The following is a 23,495-nucleotide window of genomic DNA, read 5'->3' on the forward strand; positions in this document are numbered from 1 at the left end:
AACTGTACCATGTAGAAGGTGAATAAATAACTCAAACGTTTTCATCTCTTTCTGCTTGTTCTGTTCTTTTAGAAGAATGTTATGATCTCAAGAGTACACCAGTTTGGCATTTTAAAAAACTGAAATATTTTATTACATAAATACAATAAATACAAGGTATTAACAGGTACTTTGACATACTCAAACACTCCAAAATTTTTGCACACTCAAACCGGACTGAGTTCACCTCCTTCTCTGTGTGCTGATAAACAGAGAAACAGTACGTGTAGTAAACAAGATTCAAACTGCACCAATTCATTTTATCTGCTCAGAAGTGGGAATAAATATTATCATGCTGTTCTGATGAAGTGGGATGTTTCAGTTTACACAACTGACTGATGTTTCCTGGTGAGTGATGTAACAGTATGGGGGATTAACAGGAATAAAATAAACACATACAATGTGTAACGTGTGTGGTGTCGTGCTTGAGATGGTTTAAATGAGCGCTAGACCATCATCATCGTCATCACCAACTCAATAAACCTGTGAAAAAAATCGGTATTCAGTACATGTAATAATAATAATAATAATAATAATAATAATAATAATAATAATAATAATAATAATCATAATAATCATAATGTACAGTTAATCATGGACTTAAAACACACATTATATATTAAACAAACACAGCTCACTATGAGTGAGAGAGAACAGCTTGTTAAAATAACCCAATAAATACTAAGTAACATATGCCACATTACCTCTGCTAAATCACACACACTCACTCACTCACTGACACACACACACACACACACACACTCATACTCACTCACTGACACACACACACTCACTCACACACACTCACTCACTGACACACACACACACACACTCACTCACACTCACACACTCACACTCACACACACACACACACACTCAGACTCTCACACACACTCACACACACACACACACACACACACTCACACACACACTCACACACACAATAAAATATTACTTACAAGCTTGTGACTTACTGGTGTTCAGTAGCGTTTACCTCTCAGGCCCAGAGCTCTGGTCACCATCCTTCGTGCTACAGCTGTATCAGTGCGTGGACGCTCCTTCACCGGCTGCAGGAACTCTACATATACATAAAATTCATCAGTGGATATCCAATGAGATGAAGGAGAAACAGCGTGTGCTCGTTGATTCGGATCATGTGTCTGCTGGTTTCACTCCCGTTGGTAGTCGCTGCGTTTGTTTATTTTGTAAGGAGTTAATAAGAAATGACATTGTTTACCTGCACGTCTTGCTGCTTTGCCTTTCGCTTTTTTACTAGCCTTGGACAGCGTCCTCGTCTTCAGAAGCGGGTGTCTGATGGACAGAGCCTGCAGCGCTGAACACAGAATAAAGGTTGTTAAAGTTGCAGAGAAGAAACAGAACATCAAGGACCAAAGTATTTGATCAGTTTAGTAAAAACAAACGCTTGTGACCATCACATTAATAAATATTATATCGGTATGTATTTGATACCTGCGGACGCGCTGGAAAAGATGCCGAGAGCGTGAGTGTTATCCACCCACTTAATCTTCATCCCTCCTTCACTGAAAAACACAAACTCCGCCTGATGAATATATGTTTATGTTCAAACTATCAGTCAGGAGGTTTGGCCCTGGTGTTACCTATAATCAGAGAAAGCGTCCAGAAGGTCATCGGTTTTAAACATGGACGGGAAGTCGTAGATCTCGATGACGTGGGCAAACTCGTTGTGGTCGATCCATGAGTTCTCAAAGCCGGAGAAATCACCCTGCGTGTTTTCTATCGCAGATGCTTCCTCCTTCAAATGGGCTGTGATCTTAATCAGACGAAACACACAAAAGAATGAACTTTAAATGAAAAACTATCTATTTGCACATATCTGATGTACAAAGGAAATGTCTCTGCTGTAGTAATGATAGAACAGAGCTATGGCCATCATCACCATGTTCCATGCTGTAGACGTAGTTGTTTTACATCTACAGCTGACCATGGAGTAACATTACGCTGGATTATTTTTAAGATACAGCCCTGCCAAATCTTATACCCAGTTATCAAGACTAGATTACACATAATCTCAGTTATTAGTTAACAGTAAAACCTGCTGAAAGACAAGTAGCAGAAACTGATTAACTTCTATTTCACCACAGTGACATTACAGTTAAAAAAAATGTAAAATAAAATAATCTAATATGTATTTTGTATTCAAGCTTTGCTTATGTTTGGAGGATGTGGCTAGAAAAGGTAAGGATCTAGTGCATTAGCTAGCTGTGCTAGTTTCTCATATGGACAAGGGAGGCTCTTGGTTCTTAATGTAAATGGATTGTAATTTTAAAGTTTCCAACACAGCCCATCATGCTGATGTCAGTCGTGAACATGTGACCTCTGTAAACAATATAATGTCATTTCCTGAAACTGCAGGTGAGCTGAAGAGGACACTCTTTATGGTCCTGGCCATAAAAAGCACCAGTATGAATTAGTCTCTGTACCTCACGGTGGTAGTCAACCGTCTCCTCTGTGTTCAGACAGGCTGTGTGTGTTTGTGAGGTATCATAGCTGCTCCTCTCGTCCTCCAGCGTCATCGCCATGAAATAGGACAGAGTCTGATCGCAGTCCACATGCTCCGCCCCTGCTGTGTCTGCCGCCGCCTCATAACCGCCCGCAGTTTCTTCTGCGCTGTCGGTTCCCGGCTCGTGACTGGCTGGTGGAGGGTCCGTGTTGTCAGAGCTGAACTCCTCAGAGACGCTGAGGCTGAGAGAGCAGCTGGAGGAGCTGAGACTCGGCTCGCTCTCAGACTGCCTCAGAGCGCGGGGGACGTAAATGGCTTTGTCAGGTCGTCTGCGTCCTCTGCTGAGACCCGACTTTCTCTCCGTCGTTCTGCTTCTCACACTCAGCTGCTCATACACATTCTCGTCTGTGTCACTGCTGCACTCCACCACCGGCAACCTGCCGTACAGACAGACAGATGATAGATGGATGAATAAACAGAGATTTAAGAAAGAATTTGGACTGGTGTCTTCCACAAGCTATTAGTCCACTCTAAAATAAACAGGCAGAAAAAAGATAAACGGCTGGACGGACGGTTGGACAGGGTTCATGGCTGTTTTTTTTTCGTCATTATGATGTGCATGTAGCAAAAACTGCCTTGAACAGCAATTAAATCATTATTAAAGTGACGTGACATACAGCTAAGTACGGTGACCCATACGCAAAATTTGTTCTCTGCATTTAACCCATCCAAAGTGCACACACACACCGTGAACACACACCCGGAGCAGTGGGCAGCCATTTATGCTGCGGCGCCCGGGGAGCAGTTGGGGGGGTTCGGTGCCTTGCTCAAGGGCACCTCAGTCGTGGCCGGCACGAGACTCGAGCCCACAACCTTAGGGTTAGGAGTCAGACTCTCTAACCATTAGGCCACGACTTCCTAATCAAGTGTGATGACATTTTAATTACCCGTAAACTTGGACTGGAATTAACATGAGCAATTAACAGTATTTACTGCTTCGACAAGACATCGATAAGAGTGCCGTATATGCATCCGTTTACCCAATATAATTTGTAAGCAAACTGTACAGTCAGAATGCTCTCCTCAGCTCAAAATACGAGAGAGAGAGAGAGAGAGAGAGAGAGAGAGAGAGAGAGAGAGAGAGAGAGAGAGAGAGAGAGAATTCAGCGCCCTCTGGTGGACTATTTACAATAGCAGCATGTTTATAAATGCAGCATGTTTATGAACAGCTCCTATGATATTTTTATTAATAACACTAAATAATAATAATAATAATAATAATAATAAGAAGAAGAAGAAGAAGAAGAAGAAGAATAAGAAGAAGAAAAATAAGAATAATCTGATACAAATTTATTGTACTTCAATATATAATCAGTCACAAAATTCTTACATTTATGAAAGTAAACCTAAAAAGTTCAATAACAAACGGCTGATAAAGATCTTAGATTCAGTGAAATAAGATTTAACTTTTCACTCCGGCCATGATTCGTTGTAAAACCCCATCTATTCACACATTGCAGTTTGGCTCAAAACATAATAATCGTGCCTTAATATACTGATGAACTGATGACCAAAGCACTCAAAGAAAATAAGATGATGGTTAGGATTATGAGGCAGTCACTGGGGCAGGCTGCGAGTTTACACCTCAGCAGTGCAACAGAGCCAAAGCTGAGCTGGAACTCGAGCACTGTGTGGGATTTGATGTTATTCCAGCTTTACCTGAGCTCTGAGAAGCAGACGGCGACTCTACGGCACCACGCCTCACCCACAGAGAAAGTGCTCAGCTCTGGCAACTTCTCTGTCGTCTTGTGGATCAGAAACCGCAGTCGACTCGGTAAGGGTGGGAAGAGCATGACGCTTTAACATAGGTGTGGAGGGAAGAGGAGAACACAGAACAGGCAACTGAATTAAAGATAATATAATAATCTATTAAATCTGTGTGAAGTGTATAGTAATAATAGGCAGCGTGTACACTGGCATCATCTTGCATTCAGCTACCTTTTCTTATCATCTTTTTGCTGGAAGGCATCCAGCTCCTCAAGGACTTTGTGAACAAATTCGCTCTCTTGCTTGGGCAGAAAGGAGGCATCGAAGCAGGAATACGCCAGCGTGACGAAGGAGATGCGCTGCTGAGATGGACAGAATACATAAAATACACAAAATCAATCCAAACATACAGTAGACTCATGTGAAAGAGAAACAACTCGTGTTATACTACGTGCCCCAACGGTGAACTCCTGTTATCTCATACACTATAACATGTATAAACAACAATTCCCTCACTTTATTTTAATGCTAAGTAATCTTCTCCTTGCAGCCTGACCTGACCTAAATTTACACTGAACCTAAAAGTGTTAAAAAGTATACATATAATTCTATACAGTTTTAGATACAGTTCTGAAATCCTCACCGTATCGACAAATTCTACACATTTCTTTGTTAAATCCTAACGTGTTATAAATCGGTTCTTTTGTGAAAGAGCTGTTGCTATAGAAACAATAACAGAGTCAGTGCATGAATATAAATTAAACATGTGATGGGAAATAGAGCTGAAGCTGCTGTCAGAAATCATCTTCAGGAAAATGAATCAACAGCTTCTAAATGACTCTGCTGAGAATTCATTATTTTTCAAGAACGTTTTTCTATTCAAGACTGCAGTTAAATATGTGACATAATATAAAGAGAAATTGTATTGTTTAAAAAAATTGTTATCTAAATCTTGGTACAACTAAAATGCTGGAGTAAAAAAAAAACAAAAAAAAATTATTTTTGTAAAATAATCAACTATGTGTCTTTCTGCAAATATGTAAAAACAAAATGAAGTTTTGTAAATAAAGATATTTTGCTCAGAAGTGTTCAATTCCCCTACGTGTGAGGACTTCTGAGACGCCTTCCAGTATATTACACAGAATACATCTGTGTACATGAATACATGAATCTGAATACATCCTAATGTATTCCCTTTTCTTTTATAAATAAACTCCACTCTTCTGGAAGTCTTTCCATCCGATGTTGGAGTGTGGCTGTGGGGATTAGTGATCGTTCAGCTACGAGATCGTCAGTGAGATCAGACACCGATGATGTTCGAGTGACGAGGTCTGGGGTTCAGTCTGTGTTCCAGTTCATCCTAAAGGTGTTCAGTATATACCATATATATATTGATATTGAGTCAGAGTCAGTGCTCAGTACAGGACACTCGAGTTCTTCCGCTCAAACCTTAACACACCATGTCTTCATGGATCTTTGTGCACAGGTGCCTTGTCATACTGGAACAGTGTCTGAGTCTCTTAGCTCCAGCGAAGACACTTCAGTATACAAAGACAATTGTGCGTGTCTAACTTTGTTCCAACATTTAAAGAACCAGATATTGCTGATGGTCAGATGTTTCCATACTTTAAGCCAAACAGTGAAAGTCTCTTTATCTCTTCATTTAGTTTTGATCTCAATCACTGTTCTTTATCATCTCTGTAGAAATGCTCATTAAAGGTTTAAATATCCAAGTGTACAATAATAAAAGATCTCACACTGTGGGCTTTAATTTGTAATTACACAAACATAAATAATTAGCTAACTAAGTTAATGGTCCTTTAACCAGAGATCATATCACTAGCTGGCTAACACCTAGAGAACAGAAGGAATTCTGCCCATTGGTCACTCATTTAACAGCAATTCGTGATGTATTAATATTAACTATTAGCTATAAGATGCGAATCATGACGCAAGAGATGAGGAACGTTTAAATAAAATCTGAACAGCATTTCTAACTAACTAACTAGCTAACACCGTTTGGTTATTTATCACACCCATATTCCGACAAATCCCGCCTACTGTGTTGGGATTGGCTACACGCAAAGCAGTTGACTTATCAAGTTTCTATTATCCAATGAAAGCGCGGGGGAACGTGTAATACTAGCCAATAAGGTTCTAGGAGCCGGAATACAGGTAGGAAAGATAGTCATATCGTAGCAAACTAGTTTTATTTCATTTCAGAGCACTTACAGTTCACGGAATTTTCTTCCCCCTTAAAGAAATAACATTTGCTCTTACCTTAGATGAGAGCTATCGATAGAAAAATCCGGTAAATAGAGTAAAATTGGCAATCCGAACGGCTTTTAATTCAAATGCCGCTTGTTTAGAAATAACGACGATTCAGAGCGAGTGACGGATGATGGCGACCCCAAGCGGATAGAAGTGGAACTGCAGGTAAAATAATGCAGCATCTATCTATCTCTAACTACTCCACTAATTACTAAAATAAAATAAATACTTAGCCTATAGATCCATATAGTTCATCTACAAATTGTAATTAGTTTGTGTGTTCAACATTAAAATCACTGTTATTATAATAACTTGTCTTTAATAGGCAGGTAGAATAGAATTCCACATTTACCATATTTATATGTTTGTTTTATTTTAAAATTAAAACCTATTAAAATTAAAATATTTTAGTGTACTTAATATACTAAAATACACAAATCTCTAAACAGGATAATTAATCGTTAAAATTGTATTATAATCTTTAACTTTAAATGCATAATTTTTTTTTTAAATTAATGCACAACACGGTAGGTTAAGTTACGTCGACTTTATTACCGTACACGTTTTAAATAAAGATGTCCAGAGATCTTTCGAGAAAAGACAATTTTATTATGATACAACAAAGATACAAATGGCAGCTGTGCTCACAAATCCAATAAATATGGTGTCTAATTTATCAGGGATTTACAGCATCGGTATTGATACAAAGAGGCCACGAATTGAAATCAAACAGCTTTGTGCCAACTAGACTAAAACCTGGCTGTTGGTTTGCACACACGGTCTGAGTGCAGGACCATCCACACATTTATAGGTAGAGTGTTTAATAATGGTGTAAGTGTGTTTAGGACCAGGGTTAATCTGTGAGTGTTAGTGTTTTCTTGGGTCGTGTTCAAAGCAAAAATCACTGCATGTGGATGAAATGAATTGAACATCATTAACTAATCTGTGGTAAAGAGATTAAAATGTACATTGTATCTATATATTAGGTGCTGATAATTAGTTATACTGTTATATTTAACACACAAGGACTAAACATGTGGTGATAAATTCTGTCCTAATCATAAGGCAGTATACTGACAGTCGTCTTTAACGTGTCTGTATTGGATAAATTTGAGTAAATAGATCTAAAATATAAAATGAATGAATGTCCTGATTTAGCAAAGTAACAGGCATCCTGAGGTCTGCGAGATCAATGCAATCAGCCAATCACAAGCTTGATCACTTGTACTGTGTGATGTATAAAATCAGTGTAATAACACAATAGAGTAAATCCTCGAGCGTTAACGTTAACTGGGCTCGATAGGCCGATAGCTGATGGTACATTTAGGTAGCTGTCGTCAAGGCGAAGGAGTAAACAGAAATGCTCGTGCTGGTCACATGATCACTTGCAATTGGAGGAGCAACTTTAACAGAAGCTCCTGTCACTCTGTACAATCGGTATATTAACACGAACGGTCACTGAAACGGAGTAACCTAGAATTCTAATTGTAAGATCATATTGTAGTCAATTTATAAAGTCTGCCGTTGATTACATGGTTACTGAAGTTACGCCGTCTCGCTGAACACTGCAGCCGTGTGGCCAATCAACACTGTACACATTACCTGGCCTTCACTCAACACACGCATATTTATAGATATATATATTTATATACAAAACAAACAGGATTTTAAAAAAAAAAGGCGACCTGAAACAGAAACCATTTTAAAAGGAGCACTATAGAAAACATGTTGCTTTTAAAATAATTTCCAGTAATTAAGACGGAACTTTCAAAAACACGAACGGCTTAGAAATGAAGTAAGCTCAACTTTCTAAAGGAAGAGCTGGTCAGCTTTCGCTCTCCTGGGAGGAATGCAGGGAGGAGGACAGAACAACATGATGGACTAGAATGGAGCGTCTGCGCTGAGAAACAGGGTGATGACGAGCAGTCGAGACGTGAAGAAGACTCCTGACTCCAGCAGGTCAGAGCTTCACATTTACTGCTGAAAAGACATACAAATATCCATGAACTGCATGCAGACATGTTTTACATTACATCGGAGAAGAACTCCAATGTTTGGACATGTTTGGATTGAAGGTGTCTTTTTTATTCTAATCATGTGCTCTGGTTATTAGTAGTAACTTCAGACTAACAATATTTCTCTCTCCATCCATCTCTTAGCATCCTAATCATATGTCTACTTTACACACATATACCTTTATGTCCCTCTGTCCATTCATTTATCAGTCTTTAAATCCATGTATCCACCTGTCCATACCTCCATCTTTCAGTCTGTCTACCAATCTGTCCTGTTATGTCTGTACACCCAAGTTTCTGTCTGACTGTCCACACACGAGTCATTCTGCATGCTAATTTCATGACATCTATACACGCATGCATCTTTAGACATATTAGCCTCTTGACCCGTCTGTCCATCCATTTATCTATCCATCTATCCATCCAGCAGCTGTTCTATGCTTCCATCAGCCTCCATCTCCATTCATTCATTAACTGTTTCTCTTTACCAGTAACTGAATTTGTTCTGTATAGAAAGCTCAAGGCCACAAGCTGATTTGAAAGTGCTGATCTGAACAGCCCTGAGCTCTACGGTTACCTTTGGTGTGTTTTATCTTGAGCTGATGCTTCTGTCCTCAAATATGGTTATCTCCACCTTAGGGGCACTGGGTTAAAGAAAATCCTCCAGAAAAACCTCATTACACAGCAGCGTGATAAAGACGAGCACAAAACGTTCATGAGGCAGTTGGAAACCTGTATCTATAGAGTTCAGAGTATCTACATTTAAATCATTTGAATTTATATTATTATTAAAAAAAAAAAAACAACCAGATAAAATTTGTTCCAAACTGGAACTGTACTGTGTTGTTCCTCACTGCCTGAAGACCTAATTAACAGTGTTGATGTAAAGGATACGACTCGGAGTCCTCTCTCGATGGGGTCAGTGAGGAGCAGACCCAGAGGAGCGTAGATCTTCTCATTCTGCTCCTGGATGTACTTGGCGATCTTTTTCAGCACCTAATGCAAAGATAAATACGAATGCCAAAGAAATAAAATAAATACTTTAGAACTCTGCGAGGTAGTACTGGTTACAGCTAAAGCACATCTTTCAAATCTCTAACACAAAAAAAACAAAAAAAAAAAAACAAAACCCACCATCAGCGGGAAGTAAAAGTTCATACCATCAACTAACTACGTAAATCGATTTCAAGTTTAACATGAATGACGTATAGGAACCTAATGTATATGAATGATGTATACAGCTGTTTGCAGTTACTTAGATAAAATCATAGGACATATTTATTATATAAAGCAATCTGCAAAATTTTGAATATTAAGATGCTGAACGTTAAAGCAATAAATAATTTAACTACATTACTGCCATTCGATAAAAACCGCCACAGGATATTTTAACAATCCGTATTCAACGATTAGGAGAACAAAAATCATACAAGACATTTTTTTTATTCTTATATGTAGGTGGTTTAGTGGTTAAATGCAGCGCAACATCATTTAAAAGGAACGTGTGTCTACGGTTCACTAATCCATCCGAGTCGTACTTTTTCGTAGTGAGTCTCCATGCAGAGGAAGATGGTGTAGGCAGTGAGACAGGCGAGGCAGCCCTCTAAATACGACTTTCCTCCCAGCTTCTCCGCCTCGGCGTAGAGATTATTCAGCATATGGATCGTCTCCTCAAACTGCTGCTTATCAATCTGCAGGAGTCGAATATGAACAGCATTTTATTTAATGGTTTTGTGATTATATTATGATTTTCATCATACACACACATATTGTCGCTGTCGGGCGGAAACCTCGTATGTCCAAATTTGGTCAATTTCATATTTTTTCACATATCGATGCTATTGGTCAGTCCCCACGTGGGTCTGTTATTTTTACAAGTTATTAACCAATCTATAGTCTTGAAAATAGCTTGAGCACAAATCTCATAACTCCATTGGACACTTCAACTGTCCACCTCTTCCTCACTCCGCAGGAGAGCTTCACGGCATATTTCTCCTCAAGAAGAGTCGCAACGAATCAACACGTCTTCTGAGGTAAATGTCTTCAAAACACTGGGCTCAAATAAAAAAACATCTTGACCCCCGCTAGTTCTGGTGCTCGTCTGAGGACAGGAATTTAGCGCCAGACAATCCACTGCAATGCGGACTAAACCCTGTGCACTGCAGATAAGGTACGGCGTTTTTTTCATTTCCTGAAAAATAACGGTTTTGAAGATACGAGGATTCAGCCTGACAGCGACGATATATAGTGTTTATGGTCTATAGAAGATAGAACGCTGTTATGCAATTTCTGTCACAGATGTCTCTTTAATATTTAATGCTGTGTTGTATTCAGCAGCGGTGACTGTTCGATGTCTCACCCTGGTCTCGAGCTCGGTGGGAAATTTGGTTTGAAATCTGCAGATGGTTCCTGACGTGTAGTCGCGCTGAACAAACACTTTGGAGGCGACGGTGGCCTGCTGCCTCAGATCCTGCAAGCTGTGTGTCTGTGTGAGGAACGTCAGCCACACGTTACACACATACACAACTAGGGTTGGGAAATAGAACCTTAACCCAAGTCTACGATACACAATATAAAATGTTGGTTTCCCAGCAATTCGACATTGTATTTTTTTTTTAAGACAAACTCAACACATTCTTAATTTTTTCACAGTTTTATTAAAATTTTAGTTAAAAAAAAATCTAAATCAGCTATTTCCAATCTAGGTTAATAATTATTAAATGAATAGAAAAGATCACATAAACTGAAACCTCTGGAAATGTCAAATTATAAATTACTATGTAGAATAATGCAGTAGTAGGAGCTAGTTATACAGGTAGATGCAGCACTAAGGATGCTTTAATACGAAATGCTTTATTATGGGCTTTAAGCTTTAGGACAAAAAGAATAAACTGTTAAATAAATCAGTGAAAGTTTAAAATATTCACCAGTTCATCATCTATTGGTCATGAGAAACATCGTGAACTTTGGTTCTTATTTCATCTCACCATAATTATATTCCCAGCTTCATATCTATAAGTACTGCATTATTAGAACCGTCAGTCATCACATCATCTGTGTACGTTACACACTACTGCTGCTGTATATTGTACAAAAAGCATAATATTGCACAATATTGTTATTTGCACTTCCCAAACTTTATGTACATAACTGATCCGTCATATATTCTGTATTCATATTTAATACTCATATCTATTGTATCACATCTACATTGTCTTGTATAGTATAGTGTTATTTATGTCTGTACTTTTGACAAACAGCTGGAACCAAATTCTTTGTGTCTCAACACACTTGGCCAATAAACCTGATTCTGATTCTGATCTAAAGCTGTGAGAAAGAGAGCCTGCAGCTGAAAGGTTGTAAGTTTAAATCCCTTTAGTCAAGTCAAGTTAAGAAGCTTTTATTGTCATTTCAACCATATATAGCTGTTGCAGTACACAGTGAAATGAGACAACGTTTCTCCAGGATCAGGGTGCTACATAAAACAAAGACAGGGCTAAGGACTTAGTAAGTTAGTCTTACACGTTGCATCTGTGCAACCTGGTGCAAACAGTGCAGGACAAGACAAACAGTAGTCAAATAAAAAGGTACAAGACAATACAAAAAAGACAATAAACAAAAGACAATAAGCAGGAACAGCGCAGTGTAAATATTGTATGTTCAACAATATTGCGTGCAGAATACTATAATGAACACAGTTTCATAGCAGCAGGTCCCTGACAATGTAAAGGATTGTGCAAAACGGCAAACGACTGAAATGTTGGGCAGGATGTATTTAACCCTTGGACGAGATTTCTGATTAAATGTTTAACAAATTAAGGTCAACGTAAACCTGAGTTAAGCAGGTTAACACCAAAGCTTTATCACTCTTTATTAACAGAAATGTCATTAAGATTAGAAACATCTCTCACACACACAAGTCTAGGAAGGAAGGAAGGAAGGAAAGGAAGGAAAGGAAGCCTTCTTCTTCAGGTCTTTTACATGCATGTAATTATAATCAACACGTTTTCATTATTAATAATGAATATTAATTATTATTAATAAATTACTATTAATATTATTATTCTTTTTAACATATTTTAAACCGTTTTGATTAAAATCACATTTTTTTTTGTTTAATTGTTCTTTGTTTTTATTATGATTTTATCGTGTGTCTCTTATTTTTACATATATATTTTTTCTCTCATAAATTGTTTTCTAACTTCTATGTAAAGCACTTTGAATGAACTCTGTGTATGAAATGTGCTATACAAATAAACTTGCCTTGCCTAATATCCACAGATCACTAAACAGAATAAAGTAAAATAAATCATTAGTTCCAGCTGTGAACACCTGAGACAGGTAGGAAAGGCTCTAAGCCCTTGTCTACTTTCCCCACATGTGTTAGGAGCTGTTTAATGGCGTTTTTTTAATGAGGACCAATTGAATTGTGTGGGTTTTAAGGGTCCTGACTGAGTTCAGAAACAGGAATTTTTCATTTTGAGGTTCAGGTTTAAATAAAAAAACAAATGTGATGATAAACATCTGACGAGTGAATCAGAGATAAACAACAGTGACGCTGAATACAAGCAAAACAGCGTAAAACACACAATATCTACATCATAACAACGTAACATCACGTAGAACAATGAGGAGAATAAAGAAATACCGAAATACAACAATATTTGTTGGTGATTTAACGCGAATTTGACGTTTGATAACAAACATGCTAACATGCTAACTACACACCGTCTGTTTACTAACAAATACAGGATTTATCCAGGTGTTAATCGGTTATTTGTAGAATATAAAATGCAGTAACAAACATGAGATATTACCTTGTTATATATTACATAAAAAGAGAATAATTCATTATCATTTAAGATCAAATTACCTCCGCCATAATAGCTGATTTTCCTCCGTTTCCGCCCCGAAACGCTGTGCTGCGTGGAAAACCGTCCGGTGGCAACTTTATTTTAACATTAGTTCCACTGTTTACAGAAAATAAGCCCTATACGTCTCTCTCTCTCTCTCTCTCTCTCTCTCTCTCTCTCTCTCTCTCTCTCTATATATATATATATATATATATATATATATATATATATATATATATATATATATATATATATTTGTCATAAAATTGTTATTTTTCACAGGAACATTTATATACACAAAAAGACCAATATTGAAATAATATAGAAATGCATAGATATGTCATTGCCACAGCAACAATAACTCATCATTCATTTGTCTTCAGTAATATCTTTATTCACACATAAACACACATCTAGGCCCAATCTATCATAGCTAATCTGCCTGCCAGTGTGGAGGTGGAAGAAGTGAAGAGAACTGGAGGAAAAACCCACATCCACACTCAGGATGTACCTGAGATATTCCACACAGGCTGTAATCAGAAGCATAGGATCAAACCATCCTGGAGCTATGAGGCAACACAACCTACTTCAACCATGCCACCATAACAATACTAATGAGTAAATAGTAAAGACAATTAAGAGGAGAGAGAGAGAGAGAGAGAGAGAGAGAGAGAGAGAGAGAGAGAGAGAGAGAGAGAGAGAGAGAGAGAGAGAGAGAGAGAGAGAGAGAGAGATGTATCTGTATATCATGATTGAGCTACTTTCAGACTATAGAGTTGGCTATGAATTGCTGTTGCTGCAGTTGGTTTTGTGCTCATGTTTCTATCACGGAACATTTGATGGCATTGGCAGAACAAAGTCAGAAAATATGCTGATGTCCTCATACTCATAAGTGCCTCAAAAGCTCCTGGTTGCACAATTTGTTTGACTACATAGCATACAGTTATAGAAAGGAAATTATTATAACTGCACTGTACAGTGTCACCCAGATGAGGATGGGATACATGTTGAACCTGGTTACAAGCTCAGTTAAGATAAATATACATTTTATTTTAAACTTTATTGTTTTAACTTTGGGGGGCACGGTGGCTTAGTGGTTAGCACGTTCGCCTCTCACCTCCATGGTTGGGGGTTCGATTCCCGCCTCCGCCTTGTGTGTGTGGAGTTTGCATGTTCTCCCCGTGCCTCGGGGGTTTTCTCCAGGTGCTCCGGTTTCCTCCCCGGTCCAAAGACATGCATGGTAGGTTGATTGGCATCTCTGGAAAATTGTCCATAGTGTGTGATTGCGTGAGTGAATGAGAGTGTGTGTGTGTGCCCTGTGATGGGTTGGCACTCCGTCCAGGGTGTATCCTGCCTTGATGCCCGATGACACCTGAGATAGGCACAGGCTCCCCGTGACCCGAGGTAGTTCGTATAAGCGGTAGAAAATGAGGGAGAGTGAGTGTTTTAATTCTGAATTTTTGAACTATTCCTGTAAAGCTGCTTCACAGCAATGTCCATTGTTAAATCCGTACATATAAAACAGAACTGAACTGATCACGTAGTTTGGCATCCAGATCAGATCATTTGTGCTTGATGAATGTCTTAAAATAAGTAGATTGTTTTGGATTTCTGTGGAACAAAGTAAAACAGAATGACTTGAACTCACTTCTTCATAGCCCAGACACCCTCATCATTCATTTGACCAACACTTGAAGCAAGAATACAAACTAATTTCTGCAGTTGAGGGATAAATTCCTTGCTCAAGGGCTCAGCAATGTCTTGAGGTGACTCAGTTCCTGAGAACAATCTGCATATAACATATTCATGTTTCATCTAAGTCAACATTTCACGTAACATTGGCTTCAACCACAACCGCATGTCCTTCAGTGCCTTATAGACAGGAAGATGCATGACTTCTCTTGTAACATGGTTTATGAATGTTCCATCATTTGTTGAGGAAACATTCAACCCTCGGATTATTTATTCCAATTTGTTTCCTCTGGGACTCACATTGGTTACTTTTCATGTTTCACAAACGAATATATCTCCTCCATCTTTCACATATTTCAATGTGTGTAGATTATAAGTATGAAATATGTCAGCAACTCTATTTATCTTTTGTCTTGATTATGTCAATATAAACTGAAAAGGTTGGTTTGTGTTGAACTGTATGTGTTGCAGTGTTATTAGTGTATTGGGTACAGATGTTGTGCCGCTCTCTCAGGCTGCATGTGGTTTTAATGGCAGGGCCAAATACCGCTCATTAGAGAGTCAAAATGTTTCCATTGTTGGATCACCAGATTTTTGCCATGAGTGTGAAAGAAAACAGACTCACAGCGCACGAATCCTGATCAGGACCACCATGAAACTGCATTGTCTGTCTCCAAGTATGTTTCCATGTCTGCTACAGTTATGTATCTATAGGGCTGCGGCTGGGTCATTGAACGTGAATAAGAATAATAACAACAAATATATCACATACACTCACACACTACAGACAATTTAGAGATGCCAATCAGCCTACAACACGTGTCTTTGGACTGGGGGAGGAAACCAGAGTAACTGGAAGAAACCACAAAGCATTTTTAAGCTTTTAAGATTCATCCTCAGTTATTATTATTCATCCATCCATCCATCCATCCATCCATTCGCTACACCGCTTATCCTACTGGGTCACAGAAAACCTGAAGCCTATCCCAGAAGACTTTGGGCATAAGGCAGGGTCTATTACAATCTATCGCAGGGCACAATCAAACATATACCCTCACGTTACAGACAATTTAGAGATGCAACTAATATTACAATTCATGTCTTTGGACTGAACAGAGTACCTGTTTGAAGCCTCCACAGTATGGGAAGAACATGCAAACATTATTATTTAATCATTTAATGCCTTACTTGCCTTATATCTCTCTATCCCATCTCTCTACAATGATGGAAACTGAGAACAAATGACTGTGTGTATGTTTTATTTACACTAATCTAAGATCAGTCTAATAGTTGTTCTTCCTTAAGGGTTTGACCTCCTGATGAGTATAAATCTACTTTTATGTCAGTAATAGACTTCTTTCAGATGAACAGACACAGCTTTTACAAATTGCATCATTTGCCAAACCACAACATTCCACTAGAAATCCTCAGCAATGTGAGTGTGACAGAAATGACTGGTGTGACGAGCTCGAAGGAAATTACCTCCTACGGTTTGCAGGAGTAGTTCAGACGTATGCCACATATATTTATATATATATTTAGAAAACACATTTTTTTACAAATTTACAAAGTAACGCCCTTAAACCTAAGCTATGAGGTTAACGCAGCTTAATAAGGGATGCTTATTGCCTAGAGATTTGCATTGAATTGCCTAAATCATTAGACATGCTCCTCACACAGTTTTGTTCAGTTGTGTATCTCAAACAGACATGTCTGTGACGAATCCAGTGACATCAATCCAGCAACTTAAAACAACTCCTGTCTCAGTATCTATAGCAACAGACAAATAGACAAATAGACAAATAGACATCACAATGTTAGAAACTGTCATAGCCAGAATGATTTTTATCCTCAGCACACAGTACTCTATTTTATGTTAGTCTGATCTCCAACGTTTGACGGTTGTAATGTATAGCTGCGTGACGAATTAACGGAAATCTCTGTTCTGGTTTAGATTATTTCGCCTGCATGAATTGTGTCCCCTTCGAGGAATGCATGAATACAAAGTTCATCTGAGTGATCAACTTTACTCTGAGGTATTCTGATGAGGGTGGTTTCTTCCAGGATCACTCCGCCCCATCTAAAGGGCATGAGAGTCCTCTGAATAGTTTGTTGAGAAGGAAAACGGTCTAAATCACATTCTATGACTTTCACATGCACCAAATCTCTTCCCAACTGGACATCTAATCGGGATATAGTAGTTTCCACTATTTGAACACCAAATGAGGGAAAATCCTTCAGAGCTCATCCCTTGAGTACAGTTTCACTGACTCACGGGCCCAAAACCTTCCTAAGCCTCTTTTTGTGATTTTTCAATACAAATTTTTTTATTTTTGATATTGATAATTCTTTACTAAGCTAAATAATATCTACTGAACTGGGTCTTCCCTGTGAGGTCTTAACTGTTTGTTAGGTACTAAATTTTTAAAGAAATTAAGTGAATTTGGGATTTTTGTGGAACCAAGTGCAACAGCGCCACCAACGATCTTGAGAAAAATACACCAAATGGTATAAATACGTGAAGAGGGGGCAGAATTCTATCTAGATCTAACTCATAAATCCTCGTCATTCATTCAGCCTACACCTTTACCTAAAGCAGCTAACAAGCCAGAATACAAACTAAATTCAGCTGCTTGGTTAAAGGCCTTGCTCAAGAGCTTAGCAGTGGCTTTTGGCTTCTAAAGAAAACAATCGTTTGGTTGCTTATAATCTGTTCACAGTGCCTTGTAATCAGTAATTTTCAACGTAATCTAAACTTTTCTTCAACCCCAACCGGACCAAAGCTTAAAAAAAAACAAAAACGAATTCAGGCACCAAATATGTCACACCTAATTAGTTACTTGAGAAACACTGTAATCAGTAAAATACATCTGAGATTAGTTTTTGATCTCACTGGCTTGCAGTGTGTTTACTGGGGTATTGTATCTCTTTATGTAGTTACCAGGAATAAGCCAATAATTTGTTACACGATGCATTACAATATTAAACACAAACACTATTGTTATCATAAACACATAAGAGTATAATTCCCCAAACAACACTGTTGAGGAAGTCGCTTGGATAAGCGGTGGTTTGGGTCTCTTTAAAGTCAGAAGAGCTCCAGTTGTCTTGTAAAGGTCCTTGATTTCAAACAAATTTCATGATAATATTGAAACAAACAAGAGAGCACAAGCATTATGATATGAAATGTAATATCAGCACATAGCGAGCGGTTACACACTCCACTGCAGAGGTGAAATTAAAACCTTGCTTTTGCATGCTTAGTGTTTGCTTTGGGTTTGGCTCGCTGTTGCTCTTTGACTTCGACACTGCCTACACACTTCATTTGTTATTATTTTAGTCTCACAAACTCAAGAGCTCTTTAAGAAATGAGTTTAATGCTAAGATATACTGTGTGTGTATGTGTGCTTGCATGCATGTGTGTGTGTGTGTGCGTGCATGTGAGCAAAATAAATTAATTGTGAACCAAATGAACAAGAATACTGTAATATTTACTTTGCACCTCTAAAAGCTTTGAATAATAACACTACTAAACTAATTATTTTGTGCTCCCAGTCACCACTTATTTATCTTTACTTATGTAGATGCCACATTAGTGAGGAGGAGGGTTGTTATTCAGAGTGAAGAAATAAAATAAAAAAGTAATAAGATGTAAAAGAAGAGAGGGTTGAGTGTGCATTAGGGGTGTGGGAAGAACTGTTCGATTCCAGAAATTTAGTCCAAATTTCCACATCATGTGAATCGATGGATTCTATGTAATAACTGTCTGGAATACAAAAAAAAAACAAAATATAAGGAAAGAATTTGAGAAAAATAAACAGTATGATGAACAGATCATAAACTGTTATATTATACAGTATGTATGTATTTAAACTCACAAAACATATCCATGCTAGCAAAAACTAGCCTGTGTCCAAAATATGGCATTCATGAAAATGGCCAGTGGAACCATGGTGCTGTTGTCTAGAGATTAAGATAACAGTCAGTGGTCATTTGAGAAGATTGCGCTGGCCAAAAGAAGAAGGATTAGTAAAACATGCAATCCATGCAATAATAATAATAAAAAAAAAACAGAATTAATAGTGTAGATCAAAAATATGCATTCAAACAAAAAATAAATAAGCAACATAAGTAAATAAATAAACAAACCAAAAAATATATACTAAGAATAGAATTTACATTTTTATTAAAAACTTTTAACTTCTATGTAATATATATTATTCATAGTAGCTATATAGTAGTTTAGCACATAAAGTGATCATTTTATGGTCTATATCATGCCAGTACAAAGTTGTTGTGTGGAACTCTCGGTCCTCACAATTCCCATGCTTGGAAGTGAGGAAGCTTTCCTGGATGTCTCTCTCTCTCTCTCTCTCTCTCTCTCTCTCTCTCTCTCTCTCTCTCTCTCTCATTTTCTACTGCTTTATCCGAACTACCTCGGGTCACGGGGAGCCTGTGCCTATCTCAGGCGTCATCGGGCATCAAGGCATAATACACCCTGGACGGAGTGCCAACCCATCGCAGGGCACACACACACACACATTTCCTGGATGTTGGTATGCAAAATAAACCAGAGTGTGTAAAGGGTCAGAGGAGTGTTTAGTGTTTGTACTCTTGTAGAGAGAATGTAAGGTCCAACCCTGATGATGCCACAATCGCTATGGTCTCTGGATGGGAGGAGCATACTCTCACTCCCCTGTCAATCCCCAAGACACTAGCCAATCAGAGTTGTCTGTGAGCTCATGTATGTGGAAGAGGGTAAATAGCATAGTACTACTTTTCTCCAAGATTATGCTGCCCAAACCCACAGTTTGAAATAATGGAGACGTAATTGGTGGAGGGCAGAAATTTCGAAGAAAAAAAGGGGGGGGGGGGGGGGTAGTGTGATGTGATACATAAATCAGTGAAAGGATGGTGTGATGTGGCCCTGTGTGAATTTGTGAAGTTAATTAAAGGAACACCATCCACAAAACCACACCACATTAGTTCCTATTAAGGTTCTGGAGACATTTAACGAGTTTGGTCCTCACTGTCATGGTTGTTTGTGAGGTCAAACCCATGGACTTGTAAGAGTTGTTTTTTTTTTCTTTAAAAAACAAAAAAACTATAATCTAGGTTTCTCTGTTCAAATATATTTGTTTACTGGCAATGATTATGCACCCAATGTCCTTTGTTCAGTGCATAAGAAGTTCCCCTGGGCCTTTGGGAAAGAGTGCCTTATGTTAAGAGAGATCCTTGTTGTATGTTCCTTTTTGTAACTTCATAAACAACCCAATTTTCCCTGGTTTATATCCAGTATTTTACTCTCAAGGTGCCTTAATCCCATAAAATGCAGTCCGATGTTCATACCTTCCGACTTTGGACAACTGATCAAAAGGTTGTAAGTTTAAATCCCAACGCTGCCTAGTTGCCAGTGCTGGGCCTTTGAACAAGGTCTTTAACCCTCAACTGCTCATTTGTATGAATTAGATAAAAGCAAGTCAGTCCAGATAAGGGTGTCTGCCAAATGATGTGAATGTAAGTGTGTTCATTTTCTGTACCGCTTACCTTACAGGATCACCTGGAGTCTATCCTAGGGCACAAGGCAGCAGCCACTCTAGACATAATGACAACCCACACAGAGCAAAATCCCACACACTCCTACCACATATTGCATATGCACATCCACAACATGCAAAGTGGTGGGAATCAAAACCCTGTCCCTGGAGGTACGAGGCTAATGTGCTAACCACTGTGACCCTACTGTATGTCCACACCTTATTTTTAAAAAGATATATTCGGAGACATTTTATTTACTAATTAATCTATAACTGTGCTTTGGAGTTGTTTCTAAATACATTGTCTTATAAAAGCACAATTACATATAAATATAAAGTTATTTTAAATCAAAGTGTTGCCAGGCATTTTGCAGATGCATGTTATTGAATTTATATTAAAAAAAAACCTTCGCAGAGGTTGCCACCTAAAGATGTTCTGACCACTGAGATGTGAGAACACTGAGATGTGAGAACACTGAGATGTGAGAACACTGAGATGTGAGAACACTGAGATGAGAGAACACTGAGATGTGAGAACACTGAACTATGAGAGAACACTGATATGAGAGAACACTGATATTTGAGAACACTGATATGAGAGAACAGTGAACTATGAGAACACTGATATGAGAGAACAGAGAACTATGAGAGAACACTGATATGAGAGAACACTGATATGAGAGAACACTGATATGAGAGAACACTGACATGAGAGAACACTGATATGAGAGAACACTGAGGTGAGAGAACACTGATATGAGAGAACACTGATATGAGAGAACACTGAGGTGAGAGAACACTGATATGAGAGAACACTGAGGTGAGAGAACACTGATATGAGAGAACACTGATATGAGAGAACACTGAGGTGAGAAAACTCTGATATGAGAGAACACTGAGGTGAGAGAACTCTGATATGAGAGAACACTGAGGTGAGAGAACACTGACATGAGAGAACACTGAGGTGAGAGAACACTGATATGAGAGAACACTGATATGAGAGAACACTGAGGTGAGAGAACACTGAGGTGAGAGAACACTGAGGTGAGAGAACTCTGATATGAGAGAACACTGAGGTGAGAGAACGCTGATATGAGAGAACACTGAGGTGAGAGAACACTGATGTGAGAGAACACTGAGGTGAGAGAACACTGATATGAGAGAACACTGACATGAGAGAACACTGATATGAGAGAACACTGATATGAGAGAACAGAGAACTATGAGAGAACACTGATATGAGAGAACACTGATATGAGAGAACACTGACATGAGAGAACACTGAGGTGAGAGAACACTGATATGAGAGAACACTGAGGTGAGAGAACACTGATATGAGAGAACACTGAGGTGAGAGAACACTGATATGAGAGAACACTGATATGAGAGAACACTGAACTATGAGAGAACACGGAGGTGAGAGAACACTGATATGAGAGAACACTGATATGAGAGAACACTGAGGTGAGAGAACACTGATATGAGAGAACACTGAGGTGAGAGAACACTGATATGAGAGAACACTGAGGTGAGAGAACACTGATATGAGAGAACACTGAGGTGAGAGAACACTGAGGTGAGAGAACACTGAGGTGAGAGAACACTGAGGTGAGAGAACACTGATATGAGAGAACACTGAGGTGAGAGAACACTGATATGAGAGAACACTGAGGTGAGAGAACACTGATATGAGAGAACACTGAGGTGAGAGAACACTGACATGAGAGAACACTGAGGTGAGAGAACACTGATATGAGAGAACACTGATATGAGAGAACACTGAGGTGAGAGAACACTGATATGAGAGAACACTGACATGAGAGAACACTGACATGAGAGAACACTGATATGAGAGAACACTGAGGTGAGAGAACACTGATATGAGAGAACACTGACATGAGAGAACACTGACATGAGAGAACACTGATATGAGAGAACACTGAGGTGAGAGAACACTGATATGAGAGAACACTGAGGTGAGAGAACACTGATATGAGAGAACACTGATATGAGAGAACAGAGAACTATGAGAGAACACTGATATGAGAGAACACTGATATGAGAGAACACTGACATGAGAGAACACTGAGGTGAGAGAACACTGATATGAGAGAACACTGAGGTGAGAGAACACTGATATGAGAGAACACTGAGGTGAGAGAACACTGATATGAGAGAACACTGATATGAGAGAACACTGAACTATGAGAGAACACGGAGGTGAGAGAACACTGATATGAGAGAACACTGATATGAGAGAACACTGAGGTGAGAGAACACTGATATGAGAGAACACTGAGGTGAGAGAACACTGATATGAGAGAACACTGAGGTGAGAGAACACTGATATGAGAGAACACTGAGGTGAGAGAACACTGAGGTGAGAGAACACTGAGGTGAGAGAACACTGAGGTGAGAGAACACTGATATGAGAGAACACTGAGGTGAGAGAACACTGATATGAGAGAACACTGAGGTGAGAGAACACTGAGGTGAGAGAACACTGAGGTGAGAGAACACTGATATGAGAGAACACTGAGGTGAGAGAACACTGAGGTGAGAGAACACTGATATGAGAGAACACTGATATGAGAGAACACTGAGGTGAGAGAACACTGATATGAGAGAACACTGAGGTGAGAGAACACTGAGGTGAGAGAACACTGAGGTGAGAGAACACTGAACTATGAGAACATTAAGGTGAGCAAACAGGTTCCAGAAAGAATAAATACAAATCCTTTAAGTTTCTTGCTCTGTCTTGTCAACACACTTTATTTGTTTCATCTGATTTATGTATCTTAATTAATTCTAACTTCAAAAGAGAGAGAAATAAGTTTGG

The 23,495-nt window shown here is 38.6% G+C and overlaps 2 protein-coding genes across 5 annotated transcripts; both read right to left on the minus strand.

Moving 5' to 3' along the window:
• Positions 1–102: 102 nt before the first annotated feature.
• r3hcc1 (R3H domain and coiled-coil containing 1) lies at positions 103–6,700 on the minus strand. Of its 3 annotated transcripts, none has more exons than XM_060895869.1 (9): positions 6,569–6,700; positions 4,520–4,650; positions 4,241–4,378; positions 2,502–2,958; positions 1,659–1,831; positions 1,510–1,580; positions 1,277–1,372; positions 1,014–1,117; positions 103–522 (listed from the first exon to the last, which is right to left on the minus strand). In XM_060895869.1, the coding sequence occupies exons 3-8, from the start codon at positions 4,372–4,374 to the stop codon at positions 1,020–1,022; spliced, it is 1,029 nt and encodes a 342-aa protein (XP_060751852.1). In that variant the 5' UTR covers positions 4,375–4,378; positions 4,520–4,650; positions 6,569–6,700; the 3' UTR covers positions 103–522; positions 1,014–1,019. The 3 variants fall into 3 exon arrangements, with proteins under 3 accessions (XP_060751852.1, XP_060751854.1, XP_060751853.1); XM_060895871.1 differs by having other exon boundaries at positions 999–1,117; XM_060895870.1 differs by having other exon boundaries at positions 4,520–4,647; positions 6,569–6,688.
• Positions 6,701–7,147: 447 nt separating this feature from the next.
• On the minus strand, positions 7,148–13,539 carry golga7 (golgin A7). 2 transcript variants are annotated; one of them, XM_060895873.1, is made up of 6 exons: positions 13,448–13,539; positions 10,934–11,059; positions 10,113–10,265; positions 9,469–9,570; positions 9,152–9,208; positions 7,148–8,536 (listed from the first exon to the last, which is right to left on the minus strand). In XM_060895873.1, the coding sequence occupies exons 1-5, from the start codon at positions 13,454–13,456 to the stop codon at positions 9,164–9,166; spliced, it is 435 nt and encodes a 144-aa protein (XP_060751856.1). In that variant the 5' UTR covers positions 13,457–13,539; the 3' UTR covers positions 7,148–8,536; positions 9,152–9,163. The 2 variants fall into 2 exon arrangements, with proteins under 2 accessions (XP_060751856.1, XP_060751855.1); XM_060895872.1 differs by having other exon boundaries at positions 7,148–8,539.
• Between the last annotated feature and the right edge of the window lie 9,956 nt (positions 13,540–23,495).

Source organism: Tachysurus vachellii, chromosome 20 (assembly GCF_030014155.1).
Source record: "Tachysurus vachellii isolate PV-2020 chromosome 20, HZAU_Pvac_v1, whole genome shotgun sequence".
NCBI lineage: Eukaryota > Metazoa > Chordata > Actinopteri > Siluriformes > Bagridae > Tachysurus > Tachysurus vachellii.